A 25,479-nucleotide genomic window follows, 5' to 3' on the forward strand; every position below is an offset into this window, starting at 1 on the left:
TAAATATGAAAAGGCCTTAGAACTGAAATGACAATGAACAAGAATTGTGTCTGGATAGGCAGAGGAAACTAGGCCATGTGCCAGGGAATGTCTCTAAATTATCAAGCAAAATAAGGAACTGATTTCCAGAAATTAAAACAAGTGTGGTATCTAAGCTAAAAATCCCTAACAAGGAACTGCTTTGTCTCTTCCCTCTACCACCTTTGGTCTGATGATAACCTTGAGAACCCTAAAGGTCTGGAGGATTTGGGGTTTTCCATCTTCCTGTCCTAACTGCACTCCCAGATCAGTTAATGGCAGTGTCTTCATCAGGAGCCAGAGGTTCCCCATGTTTAAGAGGACCTCCTTAAGCACCTCCAGGAAATGAGAGGAAAGAAATTCCAGCAACTAAGAACTGTGGGTTACTCTTTTGTCACATGTACTCTGTAAGTCTGAGTCCACTTTTTCCTGGGACTCTGCATGTACTTGTGGGTGAGGGTAGGACAAACTTTGGCAGGGAAAGTTCTATACCAACTTTGGTATGTACTGCTTTCTAGAAGTCTTGTATCTCTTCTGTCTGTGTTTTGCCTATGCATATATATCAGGCCTTCCCTGTTAAAATATAAGATATTTGCAGGCAGCTACTCCAGTGCTTCTAATAGGGAGAGAAAAGTGTCCCTTTAGAAACCCACTGCCTAAAAAGATCATGGAAGGAGTTAATTAAGAAAGACAAACACAGGACCTGACTGTGGTTTGTTCTACTTTGATAGTTTTAAGAGAAGAAAGAAAAGAGAAGAAAAACACGAGTGTACTAGAAAAGAAATGAGGAAGAAGGGCGAGGAATTTACTATTTCTAAAAATTGGGGCACATGAGGAAAAGAATTTACAAGAATGGAGGATGGGGTAGAGGGAGCAGAAATCACTTGGATTTCATTCTTATCCAACCCATACAAAGAAGAGTTAAATACACACACACACACACACACACACACGTGCACACACACACACACACACACACACACACACACAGTTTGGCATAAAAATACCTTAAACTCATGTGGGAACAGATGAGAACAGGGAGGAGAAAGAAAATAGTTTAAGAGGGAAGGAAGATAGTCAGGGAGAGAATAGACAGGCAAAACGAACTTCAATTTGGAGACCAGTTTGAATGGAAAATATAAGAACCAGTAATCAAGTCTGGGTGAAATGAAGAGAGGAAAGGCTGTGGAGCCTTTGTAGGAGCAACTTCAATTACAGATTATTAGTATTGATCATATTCCCTCTCTTTCACCACATTTTTTTGTTTAAAATAAAAGGGAGGATCCAAAATCCTCCTTTGATAGTCAAAGAGGGGATTGGAGGGGCAAAAAGAGGAAAACATCTAAGATGATATGACGAAGGCAAATACACAATGAACAATCATAACTGACTGGAGAAATGAAATGTACTCACCTATAAGCTAGAAGAAGGCAGCAAAGCGGATTAGTAAGTAGAATCCAATGATACTGTTGACTAGAAACACAACTGAAAAATCTATACACAGTCAACATGAGAAGCTGGAGCAAAATTCATCGTACTTTCAGCAATCTCAAAAATAGGAATCGTGAACTCAACTGAGAACCACCATAGATAATGAGATGTCAACATGTAAAACATCTGTACTAAACAGCGCAGCATTTAACTATCTGCAGTATTTCTGTGGATTTCCTTGGCTCTGGGTCCCAATGTCATATGGGGGTCTTGAAAAATTTGGCAATAGTAAAAAGTTTCTGAACATGCAATGACCAAAAATTAATTAAAAATCAAACCAGTAAGGAATCTAGCATATTTCTGGCAATGCTTGCTTCAAGCAACTAACTTCACTGCAGCCTTGGTTCTGAACCAAAAAAGCACATGAACTTTGCCCTGCGAATTCCCTGAGGTCACTTAACACCAACAATGGCTGCTGCCCAACCTCAAAAAGGGGTCACAAGTGGAAAAAGGTTAAGTCCTGATAGAGGAAACATTACTGAAATCACATGGAGAGATGGACAGCAAGAAAATCCACACTGAATTGATGAATAAAAGTAGAAGTTGGGTTAAAAAAAAACTAATAAAAAAAATAGGAAGATCAAATTTCCAATAGCAAAAAAAAAAAATGGAAAAGAAGAATTTACAACAAAAGATCAAAGCAGTAGAGGTGGGGGGCAGGATTATAGAAGGACAGGTACACCAACACATTGTTGGCGGAGCTGTGACATGGTATAACAATTTTAGAAATCATTTTGGAATTATAAAAGTATCTAGAATGTCCATATCCTTTGAACCAGAGATTCTGTTACTGAGTTTAGATTCCAAGGAAGCTGTCAATAAGACAAAAGTCTCCATCTACTCCAAAATATTTATAACAGCACTTTTTTGTGATAGCTAAGAACTGGAAATAAAGCCCATGAATTGGGGTATGGCTAAATAAATTATGGTACATCAAAGTAACAGAATATTACTGTGCTGTAAGAAATTATGTAGGTGGTGAATACAGAGATGCATGGAAAGATAGAAATGAACTGATTCAGAGTGAAATAAGTAAAGCCACAAGAACCGTGTGTGTGTATATGTGTGTGTGTGTATACACACACAGTTACTACAACAATATAAATGGAAAGAACATTGACATATAAAATAATCAAAAGTAAATGTAACAAAATTATAAAGATCAAACAGGACTCAAATGAAGAGATATGAGAAGACATTCCCAACCTACCCTTCGTGGAGGTAGGAGATGCACAGGTGGTGCACATTACACATGTTTTTGGACTTTTACAATGCATTAATCAGTTGTGCTGAGTTTTTTTCCTCTCTAAAAAGTACTATTTGTCATATATAGATTAGCAATCTAGGAGGGCTGGAGGGATAGGATACATGGGATATTGTGATGATATAAGAAACAGAAAATATCAAAAAATTTTTAAAAAATAAAGGAAGGAACAAAAAAACTGAAGAATCTAAACAACCCAATCTCAGAAAAGAGAAACTGAAAATGAATTCCCAATGAAAAAATTAAAAAGAAATCATTAAAAAAATTTTTAAAAAGGGAGAGAGCAGGGAGTTGGATATCTTCTAAAACAAACAAAACTATAATTCATAACAGTAAAATGTCTAAATTTTCTTTCCTCTGCCATATCAATGCAGCAATGCCTTTCACTTGCAGGGGTTGAATTTGTGTTTGTCCTTCATTTTCCATGACATCAGGGAAATGATGACATAACTTGCAGTTGACTTTGATTTGAATGAGGGAGCGCTGTGCAAGGACACCAGCCTCACTGTCTCCTCCTGAGCCATCTGGATCTAGTGACCAGATATTCATCAGGATGACTGGAGATGGCCCAGGATGCATAGCCCTCTTAGGCTAAGGCCTCTTCATGCCTATTCAAGGAATAGGCCTCACCTCTTTAAGAACTGAGTTAAGGGTTGGACACTTTAATTAAGAAGAAAACAAAACAAAAAAATCACTCAAAGATAAGGGAGTCCAAAATACAGCCATTATTGGCTTGGCCAGGGACCCATTGTGGTTGAATGTATGAGCTTCAGAATGAACTGGAGGGAAGGAAGGAAGGAAGGAAGAAAGGAAGGAAGGAAGGAAGGAAGGAAGGAAGGAAGGAAGGAAGGAAGGAAGGAAGGAAGGAAGAAAGGAAGGAAGGAAGGAAGGAAGGAAGGAAGGAAGGAAGGAAGGAAGGAATCTAGGCCTTAAACCCTAAGTTAGCTGGAAATTTACCTCTCTTTGGAGAGGAGAAGGAGGAGGGGAGGGAGAAGGAGAGAGAGAGCTGAGTTACCAACTAACTGGGTCCCCATTCAGGAAACTTGGCTTACTCACAGGTTGTATTTATCCTTCATTTTTGAAGAGGACCATGACATCAGGGAAATGATGACATTACTTGTAGTTGACTTTGATTTGAATGAGGGAGGGCTGTGCAAGGTCACCAGCCTCACTTTCTCCTCCTGAGCCATCTGGATCTAGTGACCAGATAGTCATCAGGATAACTGGAGATGGCTCAGGATGCAGTGGGAGACCCTGACTCTTTTTTGAAAAAAATATAATATTTTTCAAAGAGACAAAGGGGCAGAGAGAGTACATTCTAGGCATGGAGAAGGGCTGTGTTAAAGAAGGCACAGAGACAAGAGATGGAATGTTGTGAGATCCAGGTAAAGAATAACTAGATCATTTCTCTGATCTACCTGGCAGCCTCAACACTGTAGTTAAAAAAAAAAAAAAAGACTAATGGTTCTAAATCAGGGGTGGGGAACTGATGGCCTTGAGGTCATATGTGGCCCTTTAGGTCTTCAAGTGCGACCCTTTGACTGAATTCAAACTTCACAGAAGTCTTGAGGTCACAGGTTCCCCACCCCTGTTCAAAATGAAGCATTGCTGGCTCAAACTTGGTATCTCCAGTAACTCGTGGACAAATTCTTCTCCACACAGAAAAGGGCTGAGCTCAGGATGAGATACTAATCATTCCCCTAGAGAAGGTAGCACTAATATGAATTTCTTCCTATCCAAACTTTTCATCATTGCTCACTATCTTCTCATTGCTATCATTTTATTCCTTTCTTTATATAAAAGAAAGTATGGTGATTACTAATCCTTATCTGAGTGATTGATGCTGGTACAGGTAGAGATTTAAGAAAAGGTTTTGATCTCTAAGGAAGGTGAACTTCATTGAGGCTGAGGGGAGGGAGGAAAAGGAACAGTAACTACATTCAGAAGTCAAAAACATAGGCCTGGAGTCAAGAAGACTCATCTTCCTGAGTTCATCTGGCCTCAGACACTAGCTGTGTGACCCTGGGCAAGTCATTTAACCTTGTTTGTCTCCGTTTCATTTTTAAAGTGAGTTGGAGAAGGAAATGGCAAACCACTCCAGTATCTTTGCTAAGAATACCCCAAATGGAGTCACAAAAAGTTAGACATAACTAAACAACAAAAATTAAGTTTATATGAGAACATATAAGAAAATGATTTTTTAAACAAAGTGTTTAGTAAGCATTCACTGAAATGAAAGAATAAATTACATGTAATACACAGTAGCAAATGATTATAGCAACCTTGTATTTGACAAATGTAAAGATTTAAGCTTTTGGCATAACAATACACTATTTGGTAAAAATTGTTGGGAAAACTAGAAAGCAGTCTGGCAGAAATTGGGTACAGATAGACTAATATCATACACCATTTACCAAGATAAGGTCAAAATGGACACATGACCTAGGTATAAAAAGAGATACCATAAGAAAATTGGAGGAACCTGAAAAACATTACCTATCAGACTTACAGATAAGAGAAGAGTTTATGAACAAATACGAGAGAGCATTATGAGGCATAAAGTGGATAATTTTGATTAAATCTAGGTAAAAAGGTTTTGTGCAAATAAAACCAACATAGCCAAAATTAGAAAGAAAACAGAAAATTGGAAGAAAAAATTTATAGATGATTTCTCAGATAAAGGTCTCACTTCTCAAATATATAGAGAATTTTGTTAAATTTATAAGAATATGCATCATTTCCCAGTACATAAATAGTCAAATTATATGAACAGTCAATTTTCTGATGAAGAAATCAAAACTGTTTGCCTCAGTTTCCTCATCTTTAAAATAAGCTGGAAAAGGAAATGGCAAACCATTCCCATATTTTTACCAAGAAAGCCCCAAATGGGATCATGTATATATAGTCTTATGAAAAACTGTTATAAATCATTATTGATTAGAGAAATGTGAATTAAATTACCTTTGAGATATCATCACATACCTATCAGACTGGCTAAAATGATAAAAGGGGCAAATGACAAATGTTAGAGGGGATGTGGAAAAATTGCAATGCTAATAAATACACCATTGGTGGAGCTGTGAAGTGAGCCAAATATTTCAGAGAGCAATCTGGAATTAAGCCCAAATAGTTATAAAAATGTGTATACCTTTTAACCCAGCACTACCACTATTAGGTCTGTTTCCCAAGGGGATCAGGAAAAAAGGAAAAGAATTTATATGTTTTAAAATATTTTTAGCAGTTCTCTTTGTGGTGGCAAAGAACTGGAAATTGAGGGGATGCCCTTCAATTGGGGAACAGATAAACAAATTGTGGTGTATGATTGTGGTGGTATACTACTGTGTTATAAGAAATGATGAGCTGCTTTTTGTGGTGGCAAAGAATTAGAAATTGAGGGGATGTCCATCAATTGCTGAATGGCTGAAACAAGTTGCGGTATATGAATGTAATGGAAAACTATTGTTCTGTAAGAAATGGCGAACAGGCAAATTTCAGAAAAACCTGGAAAGACTTGCACGAACTGATGCTTAGTGAAGTGAGCCAAGCCAAGACAATGTTGCATACACTAACGGCAATATTTTTGAAGAACAACTGTGAATGACCAAGTTATTCTGGGTATCATAAATACTCAAATCAACTGCAAAGGACCTATGAAGCCAGAGGTTATCCACCTCCAGAGAAAGAAGTGATAAATAGATATATTCATAGTATAGTTTTACGTATATTTATAAATCTGTGTTAAATGGTAGTGCAGGGTAGGGAGGGAGGGAGACAGTTTGGAACTTAAAATGTAACATAAGATCTTAAATTAAATTTAAAAATAAAGAATAAATTAATTGGCCAGTATTTGTGATAGAGGGGAAAGAAGATTGAATTTGGAATCCGATGCCCTTACAGAGTTTACATTTAGTGTAACTGGACTGTGTGGCTCCAAACAGGCCACCTCATCCTTACTAAGCAAGCTCAGTCTTCCTACTCACTGATAGGACTTTTAGAAAACACGAAGAGTAAAGGTCCCTGAGTTGTGGGACAGCTGCTTCTCTCCATGAACAAGGAGGTCTATTTCACATGCACGTCCCTCACTCCCACAGATGACACCTCCACATGTCCCCTAGGTCCTGTCCCTTTTCAAAGCCTCAAATAGCATCTGGATGCTTCAGGAACTGACTGATATTCTACCCCCAGACCAGAAGATCTTCCTTCCACCCACAGCTAGCAGCTGCCTGTCTCCTCATGTTGACCCAACAAGGCCAAATGCCAATGCTTCCTCAGTTAAAGGTCCATGGGCATAACCTGGAGTCACAGAGAGCTTTGGGGTCTACTCACTCATCCCATAGTTAATTTGCTCTGCTGAAGGCATATGAAGCACTGAAAGGGCAGGAGAGGAGAGCTGGGGAACATTATGTTCTAGTTATTTTCCGAGAACTCCCACAGGGCTACCATTTTAGTCTGGTTAATGAGTAGACCCAGCTGGGCAATAATTGAAGCACCTGATCGGGTGTAGAATTTCTCCTTTTTGACTGAGTAGTCTTGGTATTGGAAAAGGTGTTTTGGCAAGAGATCTGGTTGGAGGCTCTGGCTGGCTGGGACATGGGAGGTGGCTATAAATGTTTTTCTCCAAATTAGGGACCTTAGGTTTGCTGTCTACCAGATGAAAAGACTGGGAAATTCTAGAGCTAACTCATCTGACTCCAAGTGCTACCTAAACCAGGATTTTCAGTCTGATTTAACACCTATTTATTAAGGACTTACTATGCTCTGGGCACCACAGATATAATAACCCCAAAAACAAGAAACAACTTCTGACTTTAAGGAGCCTATATTTTAATCAATGCTTTTTGCTTGATAAATTCTCTTAGGAGGAAACAAATTTATTTCAGTAGCACTTGTATTAGTGTTACAAGCACAAAAACAGAGATGGAGATTCAAGTAGATATGATCCCAGAGTTGATCAGCTAATGATGTACTTGAATTTGGATTTCTGGAACTGTGTTTTGGGGAGGGCTTCTGAAATTCTTCCCATTACCCACCATGTAAGGAAGATGTGAAGTCAGAGTCAATAGAGGCACCTGATCTCTGGGAGTCAGTCTCCCTGACCCTTCCTTTGAGACCCAATAAACATAATGGAAAGTGGAAGCTGAGGAACAAAGGCTATTCACACCTTCCCCTTGGTGAGACTATTGGATAGCCATGGAGTTGGGTTTTTCCCTTCACTTGCCTGTTAAAAAGGGATTGACTCAAAGTTTGTATCGATAGTAGTTCCTATTGGATGGATTTTTCTCTCATGAGAAAAGGCTGAGTTCAGGAGGAAATGAATTTTCTCTCTGCCAAAGACAGCAGTAGTGGTAGCTTCTTCCTCTCCAAACTGTTCTCTCCATTGCTCGCTGTCCTTTCCTTCCTATCATTTTATTCCCTCCTTTATAGAAAAGAAAGTCTGATGGCTACTTAATCTTGTGGTCTTCATGATCATTAGTGGCAGAGGTAGGGACTGAAGGAAAGATCTCTGTAGAAGGACAGTTTCATTGTAGGAAGGGGAAGAGGAGACACTGACATAAACACAATGGAGGTACATAGAAATTATACCCCCAAGAAATATGTGTGTATTTGTAGGAAAGCCTAGAAGGAGAGAGAGAGAGAGAGAGAGAGAGAGAGAGAGAGAGAGAGAGAGAGAGAGAGAGAGAGAGAGAGAGAGAAATGAGAGGCAGCTAGATGGTGCAATGAATAGAGGACTGGGTCTGGAATGAGAAGATCTGAGTTCAGATTCAGCCTCAGATACTTACTAGCTGTGTGACCCTGAGCAAGTCACTTAATTCAGTTTGCTTCAGTTTCCTTATCTGTTAAAAAATGAGCTGAAGAAGGAAATGGCTTACCACTCCAGTAGATTTGCTGAGAAAATCCCAAGTAGGGTAATAAAGAGTTGGATATGACTAAGTAACTAAACAACAACAAAGAATTTGAAGAGGGAGAAATAAGGAAGATGCAAAAGCATGAAGACTAGACTTCACAGTCTCAAATGCATCTTATAGCACTGCTAGGACCTCAAAGGTCTGAGACAGTTGTCACTGAAGCTCTGAAAACTTCAGACCCTTTTCTGGAGGACTTGTAGTATGCACATGGCTTGCCTCTGTGAGCTTCAAGCAGTCTATTTGGGTACGGTCAGCCAGTGCTCTTACATCCAGTCCACAGCAGTGGAGACGAGACATTGACTGCCCTTGGAGCCTGGTAAAAGATAGTAACCATTTGGGCTTGAAAAAGAGAGAGGAGAGGTAGTGTTGGCTCTAAGCTATCTAAAGAGCATGGAGAAGCTAAGGTAAACAGAAAGACCAATGCTGAATTCACTGAAGGAAAATGCCTACTAGATGAGGAACCCAAAGTATTCTGCAGGGCATGCCATCAATAATCATTTATCAAGTACCTACTAACTTGGATCTTTTTTTAAAGATTGCTAGCATTACCTCTGCCTCTCCCAATATATAGTCACAGGTGGGGCACATCAAGCTCCCTGGTACTAAGTATATAGGTTCTTAAAGCATGGGCTGGTCTTATTTCTCTTTGCAACCTCATGGGTTAAGCTGAACTGGATTGAATTAAACTGAGTCCATAATGGGAACACATGATAGTACCTATCATCTTAGTTGTACAGAGCATTAAATGGGCATAGAATCAGAGCACCCCAGAATTTGAGAGTTGAAAGGGACTGCAGTAGCCATCCAGTCCTACATTTGCTTGAAAGACCTCCCAGGAGGGGATACCGATCACCTCCCAAGGCACCCTGGTCCATTTTTGGACAGTTATTGTTAGAAATATTTTCCTGACATCAAGCCTAAATTGACTTCTTTTCAACTTTAACCATTGATCCTGGTTCTTACCTCTGGGGCCAAAGAAAATAAATCTCTCTTTCTCTTTCTCTGTTTTTGAAGACAATCAGGGTTAAGTGACTTGCCCAGGGTCACACAATTAGTAAATGTCTGAGGCTGGCTTTGCACTCAGGTCCTCCTGACTCCAGGCTGGGTGATCTACCCACTGCCCCACTTAGCTGCCCCCGAATAAAAACAAGTCTAATCCTTCCTCCACTTGACAGCCCTTCATATAAGACAGTTATGGTCTACACCCTACTCCCATCCCTACCCCCACAGTTCTCCCTCCAGACTAAACATCTCCAGCTCCTTCAACTGATTGTTATATGAAGTGTCTTCAAGGCCCTTCCCCAACCTGGGGACACTTTCCAGTTTATCAGCTTCCTTCTTAAACTGTGGTACCCTGAACTGAATGCATTCTTTACGTGAAGTATGGCTAGAGCAGAATATCATACAGTGTGATTATCACTTCCCAGGTCCTGAAAACTATGGCCTCCTCTCTTAATGTAGTCAAAGACTGCTCCAGCTTTTGACTGCTAAATCACACTACTGACTCATATTGAGTTTATGGTTCGTTTAAATTGCTATGCTATGTACTATTTTTAACTTTGTGTTTTTTTCATGTTTTCCCCCCTGGTCTTTCATCTTTCACAACATAACTAATATGGAAATATGTATTACATATATAACCTATATCAAATTGCTTATCATCTTTGGGAGGGGAGAGGTAAGAAAGGGAGGGAAAACTCAAAATTTCAAAAATTTAAATGTTAAAAATTGTCTTTATATGTAATTGGGAAAAAATAAAATATTATTAAAAAAATAAACTATTATGCTATGACCACTTCTTCTGCCTCCATTTAACAGAAAGGGAAACTGAGGGCTTGAAAGGTAGAGAGATTTACCATACCTAAGTCATGCAGCAGAGAAGAAACTTCAACCCAAAAATATATGAAATACATGTAACCAAAGAAGACCCAGACACAGCTGACTCCCCAAATGCTCTTAGTCTAGACCAGACCACTGGTGGTAGTGGTGGTAGATGCGACACAAGTAAAAGAAGGAAATTCTGATTTGATACTGCTTTCTCTGGCAGATATTCCTGTGAGTTTTCCATGAGGGTTCTGTTTTGCTGGATGATGAACAGTCAGTCTTGAAGATGCCTGTCTAGGGGCATGAGATCAGATTTCAGATTCTGTTAACTATTTCCTATTTGTCCTGGAGATAGCTTGTTTTATATATATGTATATACACACATACATACATACATATATACACATACATATACATACATATATACACTTTATATATACACACATATATATACACACACACATACACCCACACGCACACACACACACATATATGTATTTGTTTGCTTGTTATCTCTTCCACTCCATTAGACTGTGAGCTCCTGAGGGCATGGGTTGTCTTGTCATTTAATAAAAAATTTCTCCAGTGCTTAGTACGTTGCTTGGTATATAGTAGGTGCTTAATAAATACTTAATTAACTGACATTCCTTTCTCTTCTCTGGGTTTTAATGACATTTCTTTCACCTTGTTGTTCCTTCTACTTGTCTGAATGATCTCTTTGGAAGAATCATCACATGGGTTCTGCCTCCTGTATATTATTGTACATCAAAGCTTTGTCCTAGAGTCTCTCTCTCTCTCTCTCTCTCTCTCTCTCTCTCTCTATCTCTATCTCTCTCTCTCTCTCATCATTAGCTACCAATGGAGTTTAACTATCATCTCTCTGTAGAAGTTTCCCATATCCTCACATGCAGTCCTTGCCTCTCTTCCTGATCTCCAGTTTCACATATCCAACAGCCTATTGAACACCTCCACTTGAGTGTCCCATAAGCACCTGAAACTCAGCATGTCCGTAGAAGAACTCATCTTTCCTCTTAAACTCAATTATCTTCCTAACTTTTCTATTTCTATCCAATGTACCCCCATTTTTTAAATTACCCAAGTTTACAACCTTAGCCTGCTTGCATTCTAGACTTTTCAATCATTTTTATTATATTGGCATGGCCCACTCATGAACAATTACTATTTCTCTGATTGTTTAGATATGACTTTGAAAAGTGTTTTCTAGTTGTGTTCATGTAGTTCCTGAATTTGTCTTGGCAGGCAGACTCCTAAGTATTTTATATTATCTGCAATTATTTTAAGTGCAATTTCTCTTTCTATCTCTTCTGTTGGACTTCATTGGTAATATATAGAAATACTGAAGATTTAAGGGTTTATTTTATATACTGCAACTTTGCTAAAGGCGTTATTTGTGTCAACTGGTTTTTTTAACTCTAGGGGTCTCTAAGTATATCATCATATCATCTGCAAAGACTGTAGTTTTGTTTCCTCATAGCCTATTCTAATTCCTTCAATTTCTTTTTCTTCTTATTGCTATAGCTAGCATTTCTAGTATAATATTGAATAATATATTGAATAATGGACATCCTAGCTTCACCCCTGATCTTAGTGGGAAGGCTTCTAGCTTATTCCCATTACAGATAATGCTGGCTAATGGTTTTAGATAGATACTACTTATCATTTTAAGGAAAGTTCCATTTATTCCTATGCTTTCTAGTGTTTTTGATAGGAATGGATGTTGTATTTCATCAAAAGCTTTTTCTGCATCTATTGAGATAATCATATTTTTATTGGTTTTGTGGGTCAATTATGCTGATAGTTTTCCTAATACTGAACCAGTTCTGCATTCCTCGTATAAATCCCACTTGGTCATTATGTATGATATTTGTGACAATCTCCTTGCTAGTACTCTATTTAATATTTTTGTATAGAATTAGGGAAATGAATCTACGGTTTCCTTTCTCTGTTTTTTCCCTTCCTGGTTTAAGTATCTAATCCACCATATTTGTGTCATAAAAGGAACTTGGTGGGACTATTTTGCCTGTTTTTCTAAATAGCTTATATAGCATTGGAATTAATTGTTCTTTGAATATTTGGTAGAACTCATTTGTGAATCCATCTGGTCCTTGAGATTTTTTCTTAGTGAGCTCAATTATGACTTGATCAAGTTCTTTTTCTAAGATGGGGCTATTTTAGTATTCTATTTCTTCTTCTGTTAATATGGGTATTTTATATATTCGTAAATATTCATCCATTTCACTAAGATTATTAGATTAGCATACAATTGAGCAAGATAGCTTCCAATAATTTCTTTAATTTCATCTTACTGGAGGGGAATTTACCTTTTTCATTTTTGATACTGCTGGTTGCTATGGTCTAGCTTGTGTTCTGCTCTAGGCCTGACTACCACCCTGGTGTGTCAGACCTTTCCTGCTGACCTCCTAAGTTGTCCTGGACTAGAAAATTCTTTCACCCCAACTTTTTATTGGCTTTGCCACTCCAGAATTCTATATCAGGCTTTATTTTAAAGTTTTTTGGCAAAGAATTTGGGAGAGTTCAGATGAATTCCTTCTTCTATTCCGCCATCTTGGCTCCATTCCACCACTACCAATTCCAAACATTTGTATAGTAAAGTGATTGGATTTGATGGTCCCTAAGGTCATTTCTACCTCTGACATTCTGTATCTCTGTCATTCAATTAATGTCTCAGGGAAGATTCACAACAGATCTGAGTTCCAGCTAGGCCCTGGTTTTTCCTTCTCGGCCACATCCTGGTTGAGCTTTGCTGGTAATTTAGCTCTCAGAGAGGATGCTGACACCAATCATCTCTTCCTCTCTTGAAGCTAACCTTCCTCCCCACACACACACATACACAGGCGAATATTCTGGCACTAGCTGAGTTGGGTGCCATCAAATCTTCTGAAAGGAAGATACCTTCTCTGCTTCCTCATAGTCATAAAGGAGTGAAGCTGTATCTTCTACTTGCAGATAGAAAGGCCACTAGTAGAGTTATCAAGCCTACTAGGCAAATAACCCCTAAGCCATAGCTGTCTCATTCATCTGACTCTCTAGCCTCCTAAACCAAATTAGGTCAAAAGCCATTCTGTTTCAAGAAATGCCAGAGCTCTGTAAGAACACAGGCCAACTAGGGCCTTCTTGTTGAATCTCTTAAAAGTGCTTGGCCTCAGTTTCTTCCTCTGTCAAATGAAGGTGTTGAACTAGATCTATGGTCCTATGATCTGAGCAAAATAATACTAATAATCAGGAATGTGTTTCCCTTGATCTGAGTGAACTATCCTCTGGGGAGATTCCAGTTAGTTACTGGTATCTTGCTCTAAGAACAGGCTAAGGACATAGCAGAAGAGGGTGGGGAGTTAGGTAAGAAATCCCTTCAGGTACTAGGAGGAGGCAGTTTCCCCTTAAGTAAGGATGAGGGGTCAGAGCTATTCCCAGTGTCCTTAACCAAGGGTCAAAAAGTACTAGAAGTTGAAATTCTGAGAATGTGTTGCTTTTTTCTGGGAAATGAGGTGGGGGGTAGAGAGGTTAGGGAGGACCTCTATCATGCAGTAAAGAATGCTTGAATTTCCATCTGAAAATTACTCAGGTGTTCACAGAAAAGACGACCAAGGCCCAGAGGAAAATACACTATGACTGACCCATGCATAGCCCTCTAATCTGAATGGGGGTCTGAGGAGAGGGTAGCCCCCAAACATAAACCAGAGTCCCAAATGTTGCTGTTGAGTCACCCAGAGAGCTCTGTAAGCCCAGCTTTCTGCCTCTGATGCTGAAAGTGGGACCCTTTTTTATGAAGAGGGTACTGGGACCACCTATATGATAACTATGATTCCTGGATGCAAGAGGTAACCCAGAGACACAGCTGCCTGTGAGAATTCTCCTCCCTGTTCCTGGGCAGACTCTGCAGCTGAGCAAAGCAGAAGAATTATAATTATTGAGATAGGCTAGGAGTTATTTTAGGAAGGAGCCTTCCTGCTGTTGTTTTTGTGTTTTTAACTTCCAAAACAAAATGAGTAGAGGGTGGGAGAAGAGGGGTATACAACAGAATAAAGCCTCTGCTCCAGGAAAAACATCATACAAGGTATCTTCTAAAAGTCTTTGATTTAACAGCTTTAAATGGCACTAAGACTTTTGGGACACCCTGTGTATAAAATGCAGGAAATAAATAACCCTTTCTTCTACCTCCATCAGCAAGTGGTGACCTACATCAAGGGGTCACTGATGGTACTTACTTCTTTAACTGAAACGCTTATACTTCTGAGGGAGGAAATTATTCCCCCAATCACTTATTGTCTCTCCCTCTCACAAGCACTTGACTGTAGATTGTATCTTAATATTATTTAAATGTTTCATATGCTGTTATCTCTCCAATGAGGTATAAACTCAAGGACAAATCTACTTGCCCCTCAAAGGCCACATGTCCCAATTAAGCTTTTTTATCTTTCTTTAAAAAAAACCTCTCTTTTTCCTTCTGACTTTTCTACTTCTGTTTGTCAGAGGTATCACCATGCATTTTAGAAATCTGGGGCATAGTGACTATCATGCCAGACAGAATGAGTCAAGAAAGAGCTCCCTCCATAAAACTTACTAGTAATGGAAACTCTGCTGAATCACCTAACCTCTGAGAAGCTCAGTTTTCTCTTCTATACAATAGGATAATAATATTTGTTCTACCTTCATGATATGGTGGCTATTGTGAAGACATTATCTGCCTGGTAAACCTTTAAGTGTCACCAAAGTAGGAGTCATTACAGCTCTTCCCCTTCCCTTCCTAACTCTCCCATCCTCACCCTCCAATCAGATGTGAAAACCTAACCATTCTATTTCTCGAATTGCTCTCTAGTGGACTCTCCTTTCCATTTCCCCAGCCACTAGCCTAGTTCTGGGTCTCATCACCTCTCATTCTAGATGACTGAAATAGTTTCCTAACTCACCTTCCTGTCCCCACTGTCTCCCTTCTCCCTCTATAGGAATCAATGTGATTCAATAGAAAAGATACTGGTTTTGGAGGCAAAGCCCTCTTTTGAAGCCCACTCTTCTGTAAGTGAAAGCAAATTGGGATTTTGTTGTTGTTGTTCTTTTTTTTCCTGGAGTTCAGTTTCCTAGGCTCAGGCTAAGTTGTAAACATCTGAAGGATTAATCTCCTTTGAACCCTGATAATTCACAGCTATGCTGATTCACATAGATTTTGTGCCTTCTAGCAATTAGGGGCTGAGTCTTTGTTATATATTCTGGAAGGTTGTCATTTTGCTTTGGGGGCTCACTCATGAGAAGGAACTTTTGATTCCCTGTACAGGCTTCTGAGTAGCTGCGTGTTAAGAGTCCTCTGACGACTCAGATGTTGGTGCCCTCCTGGTCTGGGGGTGTATGTAGGTGGTTGTATTACTTTGTTCAGACAGTTGTAGTCCTGTCTATTGAATTTCTGTGCTAATTTCTCTACTTGTATTTTCTATACTCACTTTTTTCTATGTTTCTCTAATTAAAGTAAGACTGTTGACCCCTTTAAGGTTGTCTTTTTTTTAAGAAAAGCAGATCAAGGGGGGCGGAGCCAAGATGGCAGAGTAGACAAATGCACATACGCTAGCTCCAATCCCACAGCCCATAAAATATCTGTAAAAAAAGAACTGCCAACAAATTCTGGAGCAGTAGAAGCCACAGAACAATGGAGCTGAGGAGATTTCTGTTCCAGAGAGCCTGAAAACCTCTCGCAAAAGGTCCTTCGCGCTGCGGACCCGGAGCCGAGCACAGCCCTGCCTCAGCTGCGCGGCACCAAGAGGAGCAGATCCAAGTGGGCTTCGGGGACAGAGTCTCCAGCAGCCGAGCAGGTCCCTCCACCCACAGGTGGCGAGGGTCGGTGAGAGGGTCTCTTTGGTGGGTCGAAGGGGGAGTGGGGTGCCCCCGTGGCTCAGGCCCCCGAGGGAGGCAGCAGCGGAGGCGGGGTGGACCAGGGCTCCCCAAGCAGGCAGGAGCTCGGATCCATTGTTGAAGGTCTCTGCATAAACCCCGAGGGAACTGAGCCCGAGAGGCGGCCCTGCCCCCACCTGAGCACCTGAACTTAATCTCACACTGAATAGCAGCCCTGCCCCCGCCAAAAGCCCTGAGGCTGGGAAGCAGCATTTGAATCTCAGACCCCAAGCGCTGGCTGGGAGGATCTGGAGGACAAGTGGTGTGAAGTGAATATTCAGAAGGCAAGTCACTGGCTGGGAAAATGCCCAGAAAAGGGGAAAAAATAAGACTATAGAAGGTTACTTTCTTGGTGAACAGGTATTTCCTCCATTCCTTTCTGATGAGGAAGAACAAGGCTTACCATCAGGGAAAGACATAAAAGTCAAGGCTTCTGTATCCCAGACCACTCAATGGGCTCAGGCCATGGAAGAGCTCAAAAAGGATTTTGAAAATCAAGTTAGAGAGGTGGAGGAAAAACTGGGAAGAGCAATGAGAGACATGCAAGTGAAGAATGAAAAACAAGTAAACACCCTGCTAAAGGAGACCCAAAAAAATGCTGAAGAAAATAACACCTTGAAAAATAGGCTAACTCAATTGGCAAAAGAGCTTCAAAAAGCCAATGAGGAGAAGAATGCTTTCAAAAGTAGAATTAGCCAAATAGAAAAGGAGGTTCAAAAGCTCACTGAAGAAAATAGTTCTTTCAAAATTAAAATGGAACAGATGGAGGCCAATGACTTTATGAGAAACCAAGAAATCACAAAACAAAACCAAAAGAATGAAAAAATGGAAGATAATGTGAAATATCTCACTGGAAAAACAACTGACCTGGAAAATAGATCCAGGAGAGACAATTTAAAAATTATGGGACTACCTGAAAGCCATGATCAAAAAAAGAGCCTAAACATCATCTTTCATGAAATTATCAAGGAAAACTGCCCTGAGATTCTAGAACCAGAGGGCAAAATTAGTCTTCAAGGAATCCACAGAACACTGCCTGAAAGAGATCCAAAAAGACAAACTCCTAGGAACATTGTGGCCAAATTCCAGAGTTCCCAGGTCAAGGAGAAAATATTGCAAGCAGCTAGAAAGAAACAATTCAAGTATTGTGGAAATACAATCAGGATAACACAAGGTCTAGCAGCTTCTACATTAAGGGATTGAAGGGCGTGGAATAGGATATTCCAGAAGTCAAAGGAACTTGGACTAAAACCAAGAATCACCTACCCAGCAAAACTAGTATAATACTTCAGGGGAAAAATTGGTCTTTCAATGAAATAGAGGACTTTCAGGCATTCTTGATGAAAAGACCAGAGCTGAAAAGAAAATTTGACTTTCAAACACAAGAATGAAGAGAAGCATGAAAAGGTAAACAGCAAAGAGAAATCATAAGGGACTTATAAAAGTTGAACTGTTTACATTCCTAAAAGGAAAGACAATATTTGTAACTCTTGAAACTATTCAGTATCTGGGTAGTTGGTGGGATTACATACACACACACACACACACACACACACACACACACAGAGTGCACAGAGTGAATTGAAGAGGATGGGATCATATCTTAAAAAAATGAAATCAAGCAGTGAGAGAGAAATATATGGGAGGAGAAAGGGAGAAAAGGAATGGGGCAAATTATCTCTCATAAAAGAGGCAAGCAAAAGACTTATTAGAGGAGGGATAAAGAGGGGAGGTGAGAGAAAAACATGAAGTTTACTCTCATCACATTCCACTAAAGGAAGGAATAAAATGCATACTCATTTTGGTACGAAAACCTATCTTACAATACAGGAAAGTGGGGGATAAGGGGATAAGCAGAGTAGGGGGATGAAGGAAGGGAGGGCAAGGGGAGGAGGGAGCAATTTGAGGTCGACACTCATGGGAAGGGACAGGATCAAAAGAGAGAATAGAAGTAATGGGGGACAGGATAGGATGGAGGGAAATATAGTTAGTCTTATACGACATGAGTATTATGGAAGTCATTTGCAAAACTACACAGATTTGGCCTATATTGAATTGCTTGCCTTCCAAAAGGAGGGGGTGGGGAGGGAGGGAGGAAAAGAAGTTGGAACTCAAAGTTTTAGTACTGTCGAGTACTATTCTTGCCACTAGGAAATAAGAAATACAGGTAAAGGGGTATAGAAAGTTATTTGGCCCTACAGGACAAAAAAGAACATGGAGACAAGGGGAGGGAGGGATGATAGAGGAGAGAGCAGATTGGTGATGGGGGTAATTGGAATGCTAGGTGTTTTGGGGTGGGGGGAGGGGACAAGGGGGGAGAAAATTTGGAACCCAAAATTTTGTGTAAATGAATGTTAAAAGTTAAATAAATAAATTAAAAAAAAAAAAGAAAAGAAAAGCAGATCAAAGAACCTGTGCTAGTAGCCTACCCTGTGTGCTAGTGTGGTTGCTAACACACCCTCTTGGGCTACTTGCTTAATTCCTCGGATTTTCTCGTTAAAATGAGGAGATTAAACTAGATAGCTAGAGAGATTATAAAGTTCCTTTTGGGACAACTAGGTGGCACCGTAGTGCAGAGAGCACTGGGCCTGGAGTCAGGAAGATTCATCTTTCTGAGTTCAAATCTGGTCTCAAACACTTAATAAATGTATGACCCTAGGCAGGTCACTTAACCCTGTTGGCCTCAGTTTCTTCATCTGTAAAATGAACTGGAGAAGGAAATGGCAAACCACTCCAGTATCTTTGCCAAGAAAACCGCAAATGGGATCCCCATGGGACATAACTGAAATGAATGAACAACAATAACAAATAACAAGAGCGTTGAGAGTTAAATCAGATATTCAGACCTCCAACAAACTTTGACACTTTTGTTCTTTGGATGAGCTCATAACCACCTCTGTAAGGGAGAGTTTCTCAGAAATGTAGCTAAGGTCATGAAAAGTTACATTCTATCTCTATGAGAACATATCCAAAGTCATCCCTGGGATGTCAGATTCTCACCCTACTTTTTTTCTTTTTCTATCCTTTACCCATTACCCAATTATAACACTCAAAAATTCAAAAGAATAGGTCTGGGAATAGATATAACAGATAAATCACTGATTCCCCACTACTCATTATTCTAAAGCCCCTCAAGAGCAAGAGAGCATCCCTAATACTCTATCTTCTTACTATGTATCTTTCTCCTACCTCCTGGCTCTCCTGGCCTCCTCTAAGACTAAAATCAAATCCTACCTTCTATAAGCCTTTCTGATCCCTTTACATTTTAAATAGAATTTTCCCTCTGAAATTACTTTCCACTTACACTGTGCATATACCTCGTATGTACAGATTTATTTGCATATTTTTCCATTAAGAGATGAATATCTTGAAGGCAGGGACCATATTTTTTATCTGTCTTTGTTACTCTAGCATTTAATACAGTGCTAAATACATAGTAAGTGATTAATAAATACCTATTGACTGAGTAAGCTCATGTATGTCAGACATAGTACTTTTACTGAAAACAAGGGGAAAACTAGAAAGCCATATCTGAAGTGGCCATATCACCATCCCTACCAGAATGCAGACTTAGAAGGCCACACCATCCCTTCTACCCCAAGGCTAATGAGGCCTCAGTCAGTTACATAGAATATCCTTTGAGAAATTCCATTTATTTGGATTTTCTCCTTCGGATTTTCCCCTCCTTAGTATAGACACTGATATACCACCCATTTGGAAAAGGGTTTTGCCACCAAATGTGGGGATGGAGATATGTTAAAACTGATCAAGTCTCCTCATTTGTAGAACTCTCATAAATAACTCTCATTCAAAGTGTTATAGAGTTGCCCCAGGTTGCCAAGGTACAACTCAGGAAAAAGATTTCATTGTAGGGTTTTACTAGCTAAAGGAGAGAGAGAGTCAAGCCAGGACTCTTCCAAAGAGACGTTGGAGCAAAGCCTAAAGGTCTCAACAAGGTCTCAACTTTCCCTGTTTCCCTTCTGCTCAAGATTACTTTCCATGACTTTTATCTGAGGCAACTACCCTCTACCTTAGGAGAATGGGGGAGACCCCTCACATAATCCATACTTACTTTACTCTACCTCTGTACCTTCTCACCAGCAGTCCACCCATCCTGGAAATGCCTTCACCCTGAGGCCCTGATCTCCTGATGGTTGAGTCCCTATACCAGACCACTATTTTATGTGTGGCCCCAGCTATACTCACTTCACCACCAACTCCATTCCCTCTCCTGACTTCTTCTCCCAGAAGGTTTCCCTCACTTTGTACCTTCTTCCCTTGATTTCCAGTTCCCCTTTATAAATGGTCTTCCCCCATTAAAACGTAAGCTTTTTGAGAGATAAGGACTGTTTTGTTTGCTATTTTTTAAACCTCCCCAACTTAGCAGAGTGCCTGGTACACACTTAATAAATGCTTTTATCTATCTATCTACCCCTCAATTCAGTTCTCTGTCAAGTGAGACATCACTCCTTACATCTGGGGTGACTAATTTTTTTACCTTAGGAGAACTGGGCAGACCTCTTATACAACCCACTTCTACACCAATTGAGAGACCAAAGGAAGGAGCAAGGGAAGGTAGGAAGGGGTAGATGATGTGACAGAAAGAAGGCCAAGACTAAGAGCATTCCAGGTGATCTCTTACCTCATCATCTGTCAAAATGGAGAGTTTAGAAGATGGACGGTTCCCAAGGGCCACAAAGGGAATTCAAACAGCCGGTGGACAAAAAAAAAGGCAGAGGGGAAATAGAATTTCACTTATAATGCTGTATAAACCTTGACTACCTAGCAATAGAGCTCATGTCCAATTCTTATCCTAATTTAGGTGGCCCTCAGAGGAACTTTTCTCCTGCTGGAGAGAAAGATGCTCTTCAGTGATATTTTTATGCATCTTCTAAGAGAACCTGGTCCCTTTCTTCTGCAACCCCTTGAATTTACTGTGGAGAGGAGGTACAGGGTTAAAGGGGAAATTTTCAAGATTCCTTCTCATTCAAGGCTCTCTAACTAGAACTTTTCGTTTTCATTCTATTTATTGGGCAAACACCTATATTCCAGGTCACAGAAAGTTCAGAAGGTTATATTAGCAACAAGTGGGGTCACCTGGATTTACCACTTAAGTCCAAGCTAGAGACAGCATGATACAATGGCAAAAAAAATGTAGGATATGCAGAGGATCCAAGTTCAAATAAAGATTTTACCATTTTTGCCTATATGACCTTAAGCAAGTCTCTTAGCCTCCTTGAACCTCAAGTTTCTTCTTCTGGAAAACAATGATAGGTTAGACTAGATAACCTGAGAGGTCTTTTGCAGCTCTGTCTACATCTATGAGTCAATGAGAGCACGCAGAGCTAGAGAGAGGCAGGGTCCAAGAAGAAGGAATGCAATATTCTCTGGATGGCCACAAATCAAGGTGGAGGTTATGGCTAAGTATCTTATAGATAATGTAACCATTATACCTCTCCTTATAGAACTCCCAATATCCACATATCTGGAAGAAGAGGGAAGGGGACTGAGGCTAGTCCTCTACATGCTTCAGAACCAAGTTGTTTCCTCCCTGTAGCTGAAGGTCGACTAATAACCTCTTCAAATGTGTTAAATAAGTAGGTTAAAGGTTGCAGGAAATATTAGAGTACTTTGTCTAATCCCACCCCTTCCCATTTTACAAATGATGAACCTGAGACCCAAAGAAGAGAAATGACTTGCCCAAGGCCACACATACAAGAAATAGCAGAATGGGATTCCAATCCAAGCTCCCTGACTCCATATCCAGTACTTTTTCCACCATACCAAACTATGTTTTCCCTCAAAAGATTCACTTCATTTTAAGGATAAAAAGCCTTGGATTAGATTTGGGTCATCATGGCAGGTAGGTAGGGGAACTGTCATATCTCAACACATAGGAGCCACCTTATTATACTTTAAATGGCTCACTGAAATAGTAAGTCACATTCAGAGAATGTGGAATGTCCCAGTGGAAGCTGGTAAACCAATCACTCCTCCCACACCCATCATCACCCCCACTTCCAAATGACATAAATGGGGCGAAAACACAAACCTTTCAACCACCAGATGACCCGATTAAGCATCTCATCGGTAACATCTGAAAACAACAGAAAAAACAAAAAATCATTGCTTTTCTTGCAGCACCAGATGGTAAGCCCCACCACCATTCCAGTCCCCTTTACTTGTCCAAGTGTTACCTTTATCCACCAAAGATACACAAAGGAAGGTAACTACATTTGAGAGGACTCATCCATATTCTTCCATTTTAATACATCAAGCCTCACCTCCTTGGCTTTTCCATCTTATCTTCAATTGCATCCATTTGGAAGACCTGATTCTCTCTAATACCCTCAGCCTACCCCAGCTCAGTCCTAACTCTGGAAACCACATTTTAAGATCACACCCAGTATCTTAAATCACTGGGTATTTCCTCTGGGCCCAGAGGAAAAGAGGGAAGAAGGTGGAGCCAGTACCCTTGGAAGAAATTGGCTTTTTTCTTAGCCAACTCTGATCCAATCCAAAGAGGTCACAAGAGTGACTGGGTGCTCATGCTTGCACAAGACTAGTACTGATAGCCTTGGAAGAAGGAAGGCAGCCCACTGTTGTCTACTCCCACCCATCAGTGTCCCATCTCACTTAAGTGGGACTGTACCTAGGCAGACTTCTTCAAAACATACCCAGGAAGAAAGCACTAAACCTTTGAATGGTTCCATCCTCCAGGCACTCAGGTGATTCCAAGGGCTGCAAAGCAGACTTCAGCAAATCCCTTGATGACACTCTACTTGAAGGCTTACTTGGAGATTGTGGTTCAGGAGAAGTTGCCTTCTCACTCTGTATGATTAACTCTTCACAGTAAGCTGAGGCTATCTCTAAATGGGACATGAAAAGGTCTAGATGAGATGCCCTATGTTCTGACTGTGATAAGATTGTTTCTTGCTTTGGAGGTTCAGGAGGTTCTGGGTGGAATAAGATCCACCATGAAGACTCAGGACCATACTTTGGTAAGGACCTGGGTGGTAAAGGACGAGGGATCAATTCTGGCTCTGTAACAGTAGCAACCTTCATTGGGATTTCAGAACATGGTGGCTTAACAGAAGAAGGTTTTTGGAAAGGTTCGCTTGTTTGCTGGCAAGGATATGTAGAAGATGAATCTGACTCTGTTAAAATGGTGACCCGGCGTGACTCACGCCCAGGACGAGTAGAGCTCTTGATAGCTGCCTCTGCCTCCTGTGTCAGTGCAACCCTGGTAGGGGATGGAAACTGCCTTTGGACTGTCTCAACTTCTGATCGGCCTATGATTTTTTGTGGGTGATCAGCATCCTTACGGAATGAAACCTTAACAGCTGACTCTACTTCTAAAGACCCCAAGTTTCTGTGGGATCCCTTAGTTTCTGTATGGATTGTGCTTCGGGCACCTGCCTGAGATTCTTGCACAGACATTCTTGGGGTTGGTTTGGTCTCCAGAGCAGTATGGGTTGTATCTGAGGAGGGTGGTTTCCTCAAGACAGTTTTACCCTCAGAATAGACCACACTTTTTTTTATATCAGTCTGAGTGTATTCATCCTTCGGGTTAATTGAACGCCTTCGAGGGCTTCGGACCCCTTGGGGGTTTGTAACCTTGGAGGGCGGTGGTTCCACATCCCATTGAGAGCTCGATGCAGTAGCCGATTGCTTTTGACTTGAGGATGGTGCCCTGGAAGTAGTTTTGGCATCTGAGGGAAGTACATTCCAATGGCTCTCTTGCCCTGGGGCAGCCACATTTTTGTGTATTTGATCCTGTGCTGGTGGACTTTGGGTCCTGTGTGTGCCACCATGAGAAGTACCATCAGATTTCATCTGTGCTCTCCCTGGCGGGGCAAGCAAGTTCCCATGGGAAACTGAGATGTGGTCATGTTTACGTTGAGGTGAGCCATGACGGGTTGCTTCAGCCTTTAAATGGCCTTGGCTGTGAGAACCAGATTCATTCCCTTGGGGAGAGGAAGTTCGAGAGAAATCAAGCCCATACTGGGGGGAAGCAGATCGAGAGGCATCTGCCCCTCTTTGGGAGGCAGCAGTTTGACGGCTTTCCATTCCACGTTGGGGGGAAACGCTCTGGGACAAATCTGCACCTCTGTGGCTGGCAGAAGGGCCTCGATGGGCACTCACACTATGGTTGACCTCGAGCCCTCGCTGCATAGGAGCAGAAACTTTAAGCGGGACTTTAGTCATTTTGGCTGTCTGAGACATGGAGCCTTTCTGGGTAGAGCCCATGTTTCACTTTCTGGATTAGGGGCCCTGCTGCATGTGAATCTTTACTCCCAGTTTTAAGAGCTGCTGATCTTGACTGTTGTTTCCAGAGAGGCTCAATCATCGGTTCCCTTAGCTACCTCTCTTCCTAGTGATGTCACAAAGGAGGGAGCTTTCTAGTGAAATCTCCAAGTGTGCAACTCGTTTTATGATGGAGAAGAACCTCAAAGTTGAAAAGAGAATTGAAGGGTTAGAGGAGGGGGCTGCCTTTGATATTTTCCACCAACGACATAGAGAGGTTCTCTGCAAATCTGAATCTTCTTGTTGGAGTGTGAAGACTTCAGATTTTCCCTTTCCTCCCCAAATAATCAAATGCTAGGAATTCTCTTGGATACTTCTGCACAAGAAGGAAGCCAAGGGCCCCTAATAGGGTCAAGTCTACAAAACCAAAAAACACTCATTAAACCTGCTTTTTGAGGAATGAAAGCCAGCAGGAATGAAAATGTAGTAGAATCAGAAAGATTTGGGTACAAGTCATGTGTGTCTGAAACATCCTGGCTATGTGACCCCAGACAGTTCATTTAACCTTAGTGGCCCCAGGTTAAGTTACAGAGGATTTCCTGATAGGAGAGTTTCTACATGGGTGATTCCTTAATCATAGCTCCTAAAGCCTAGTCTGTCCTATTCTACCACCAGTTTAGACCTATGGGGTGGATTTTATTTTATTTTTACTTTTCAGAAAGTTTTAATAATGTATGTGGCCATAGGTACAGGTGAGTACTTGGTGAACCTTCCCAGATGATTTGACCATCCTGTAGAAGGAATAGCCAC

At 40.7% G+C, this 25,479-nt stretch overlaps 1 protein-coding gene across 2 annotated transcripts in view; it reads right to left on the reverse strand.

Moving 5' to 3' along the window:
- Positions 1–24,775, reverse strand: part of SEPTIN4 (septin 4) — a 50,056-nt gene extending 25,281 nt beyond the window's left edge. Inside the window, exons 1-3 of one of the 2 annotated variants that reach the window (XM_072646843.1) lie at positions 23,100–24,775; positions 22,475–22,519; positions 21,065–21,072 (exon numbers count right to left, since the gene is read on the reverse strand). In XM_072646843.1, the coding sequence (XP_072502944.1) occupies positions 21,065–21,072; positions 22,475–22,519; positions 23,100–24,672 (1,626 nt within the window). In that variant the 5' untranslated portion in view covers positions 24,673–24,775. Of the gene's footprint in view, positions 1–1,431; positions 1,830–21,064; positions 21,073–22,474; positions 22,520–23,099 lie in introns of those variants that run through there. The other variant, XM_072646842.1, reaches the window with a different exon arrangement.
- Between the last annotated feature and the right edge of the window lie 704 nt (positions 24,776–25,479).

The sequence above is a fragment of the Notamacropus eugenii genome, chromosome 2, assembly GCF_028372415.1.
Source record: "Notamacropus eugenii isolate mMacEug1 chromosome 2, mMacEug1.pri_v2, whole genome shotgun sequence".
Taxonomy (NCBI): domain Eukaryota; kingdom Metazoa; phylum Chordata; class Mammalia; order Diprotodontia; family Macropodidae; genus Notamacropus; species Notamacropus eugenii.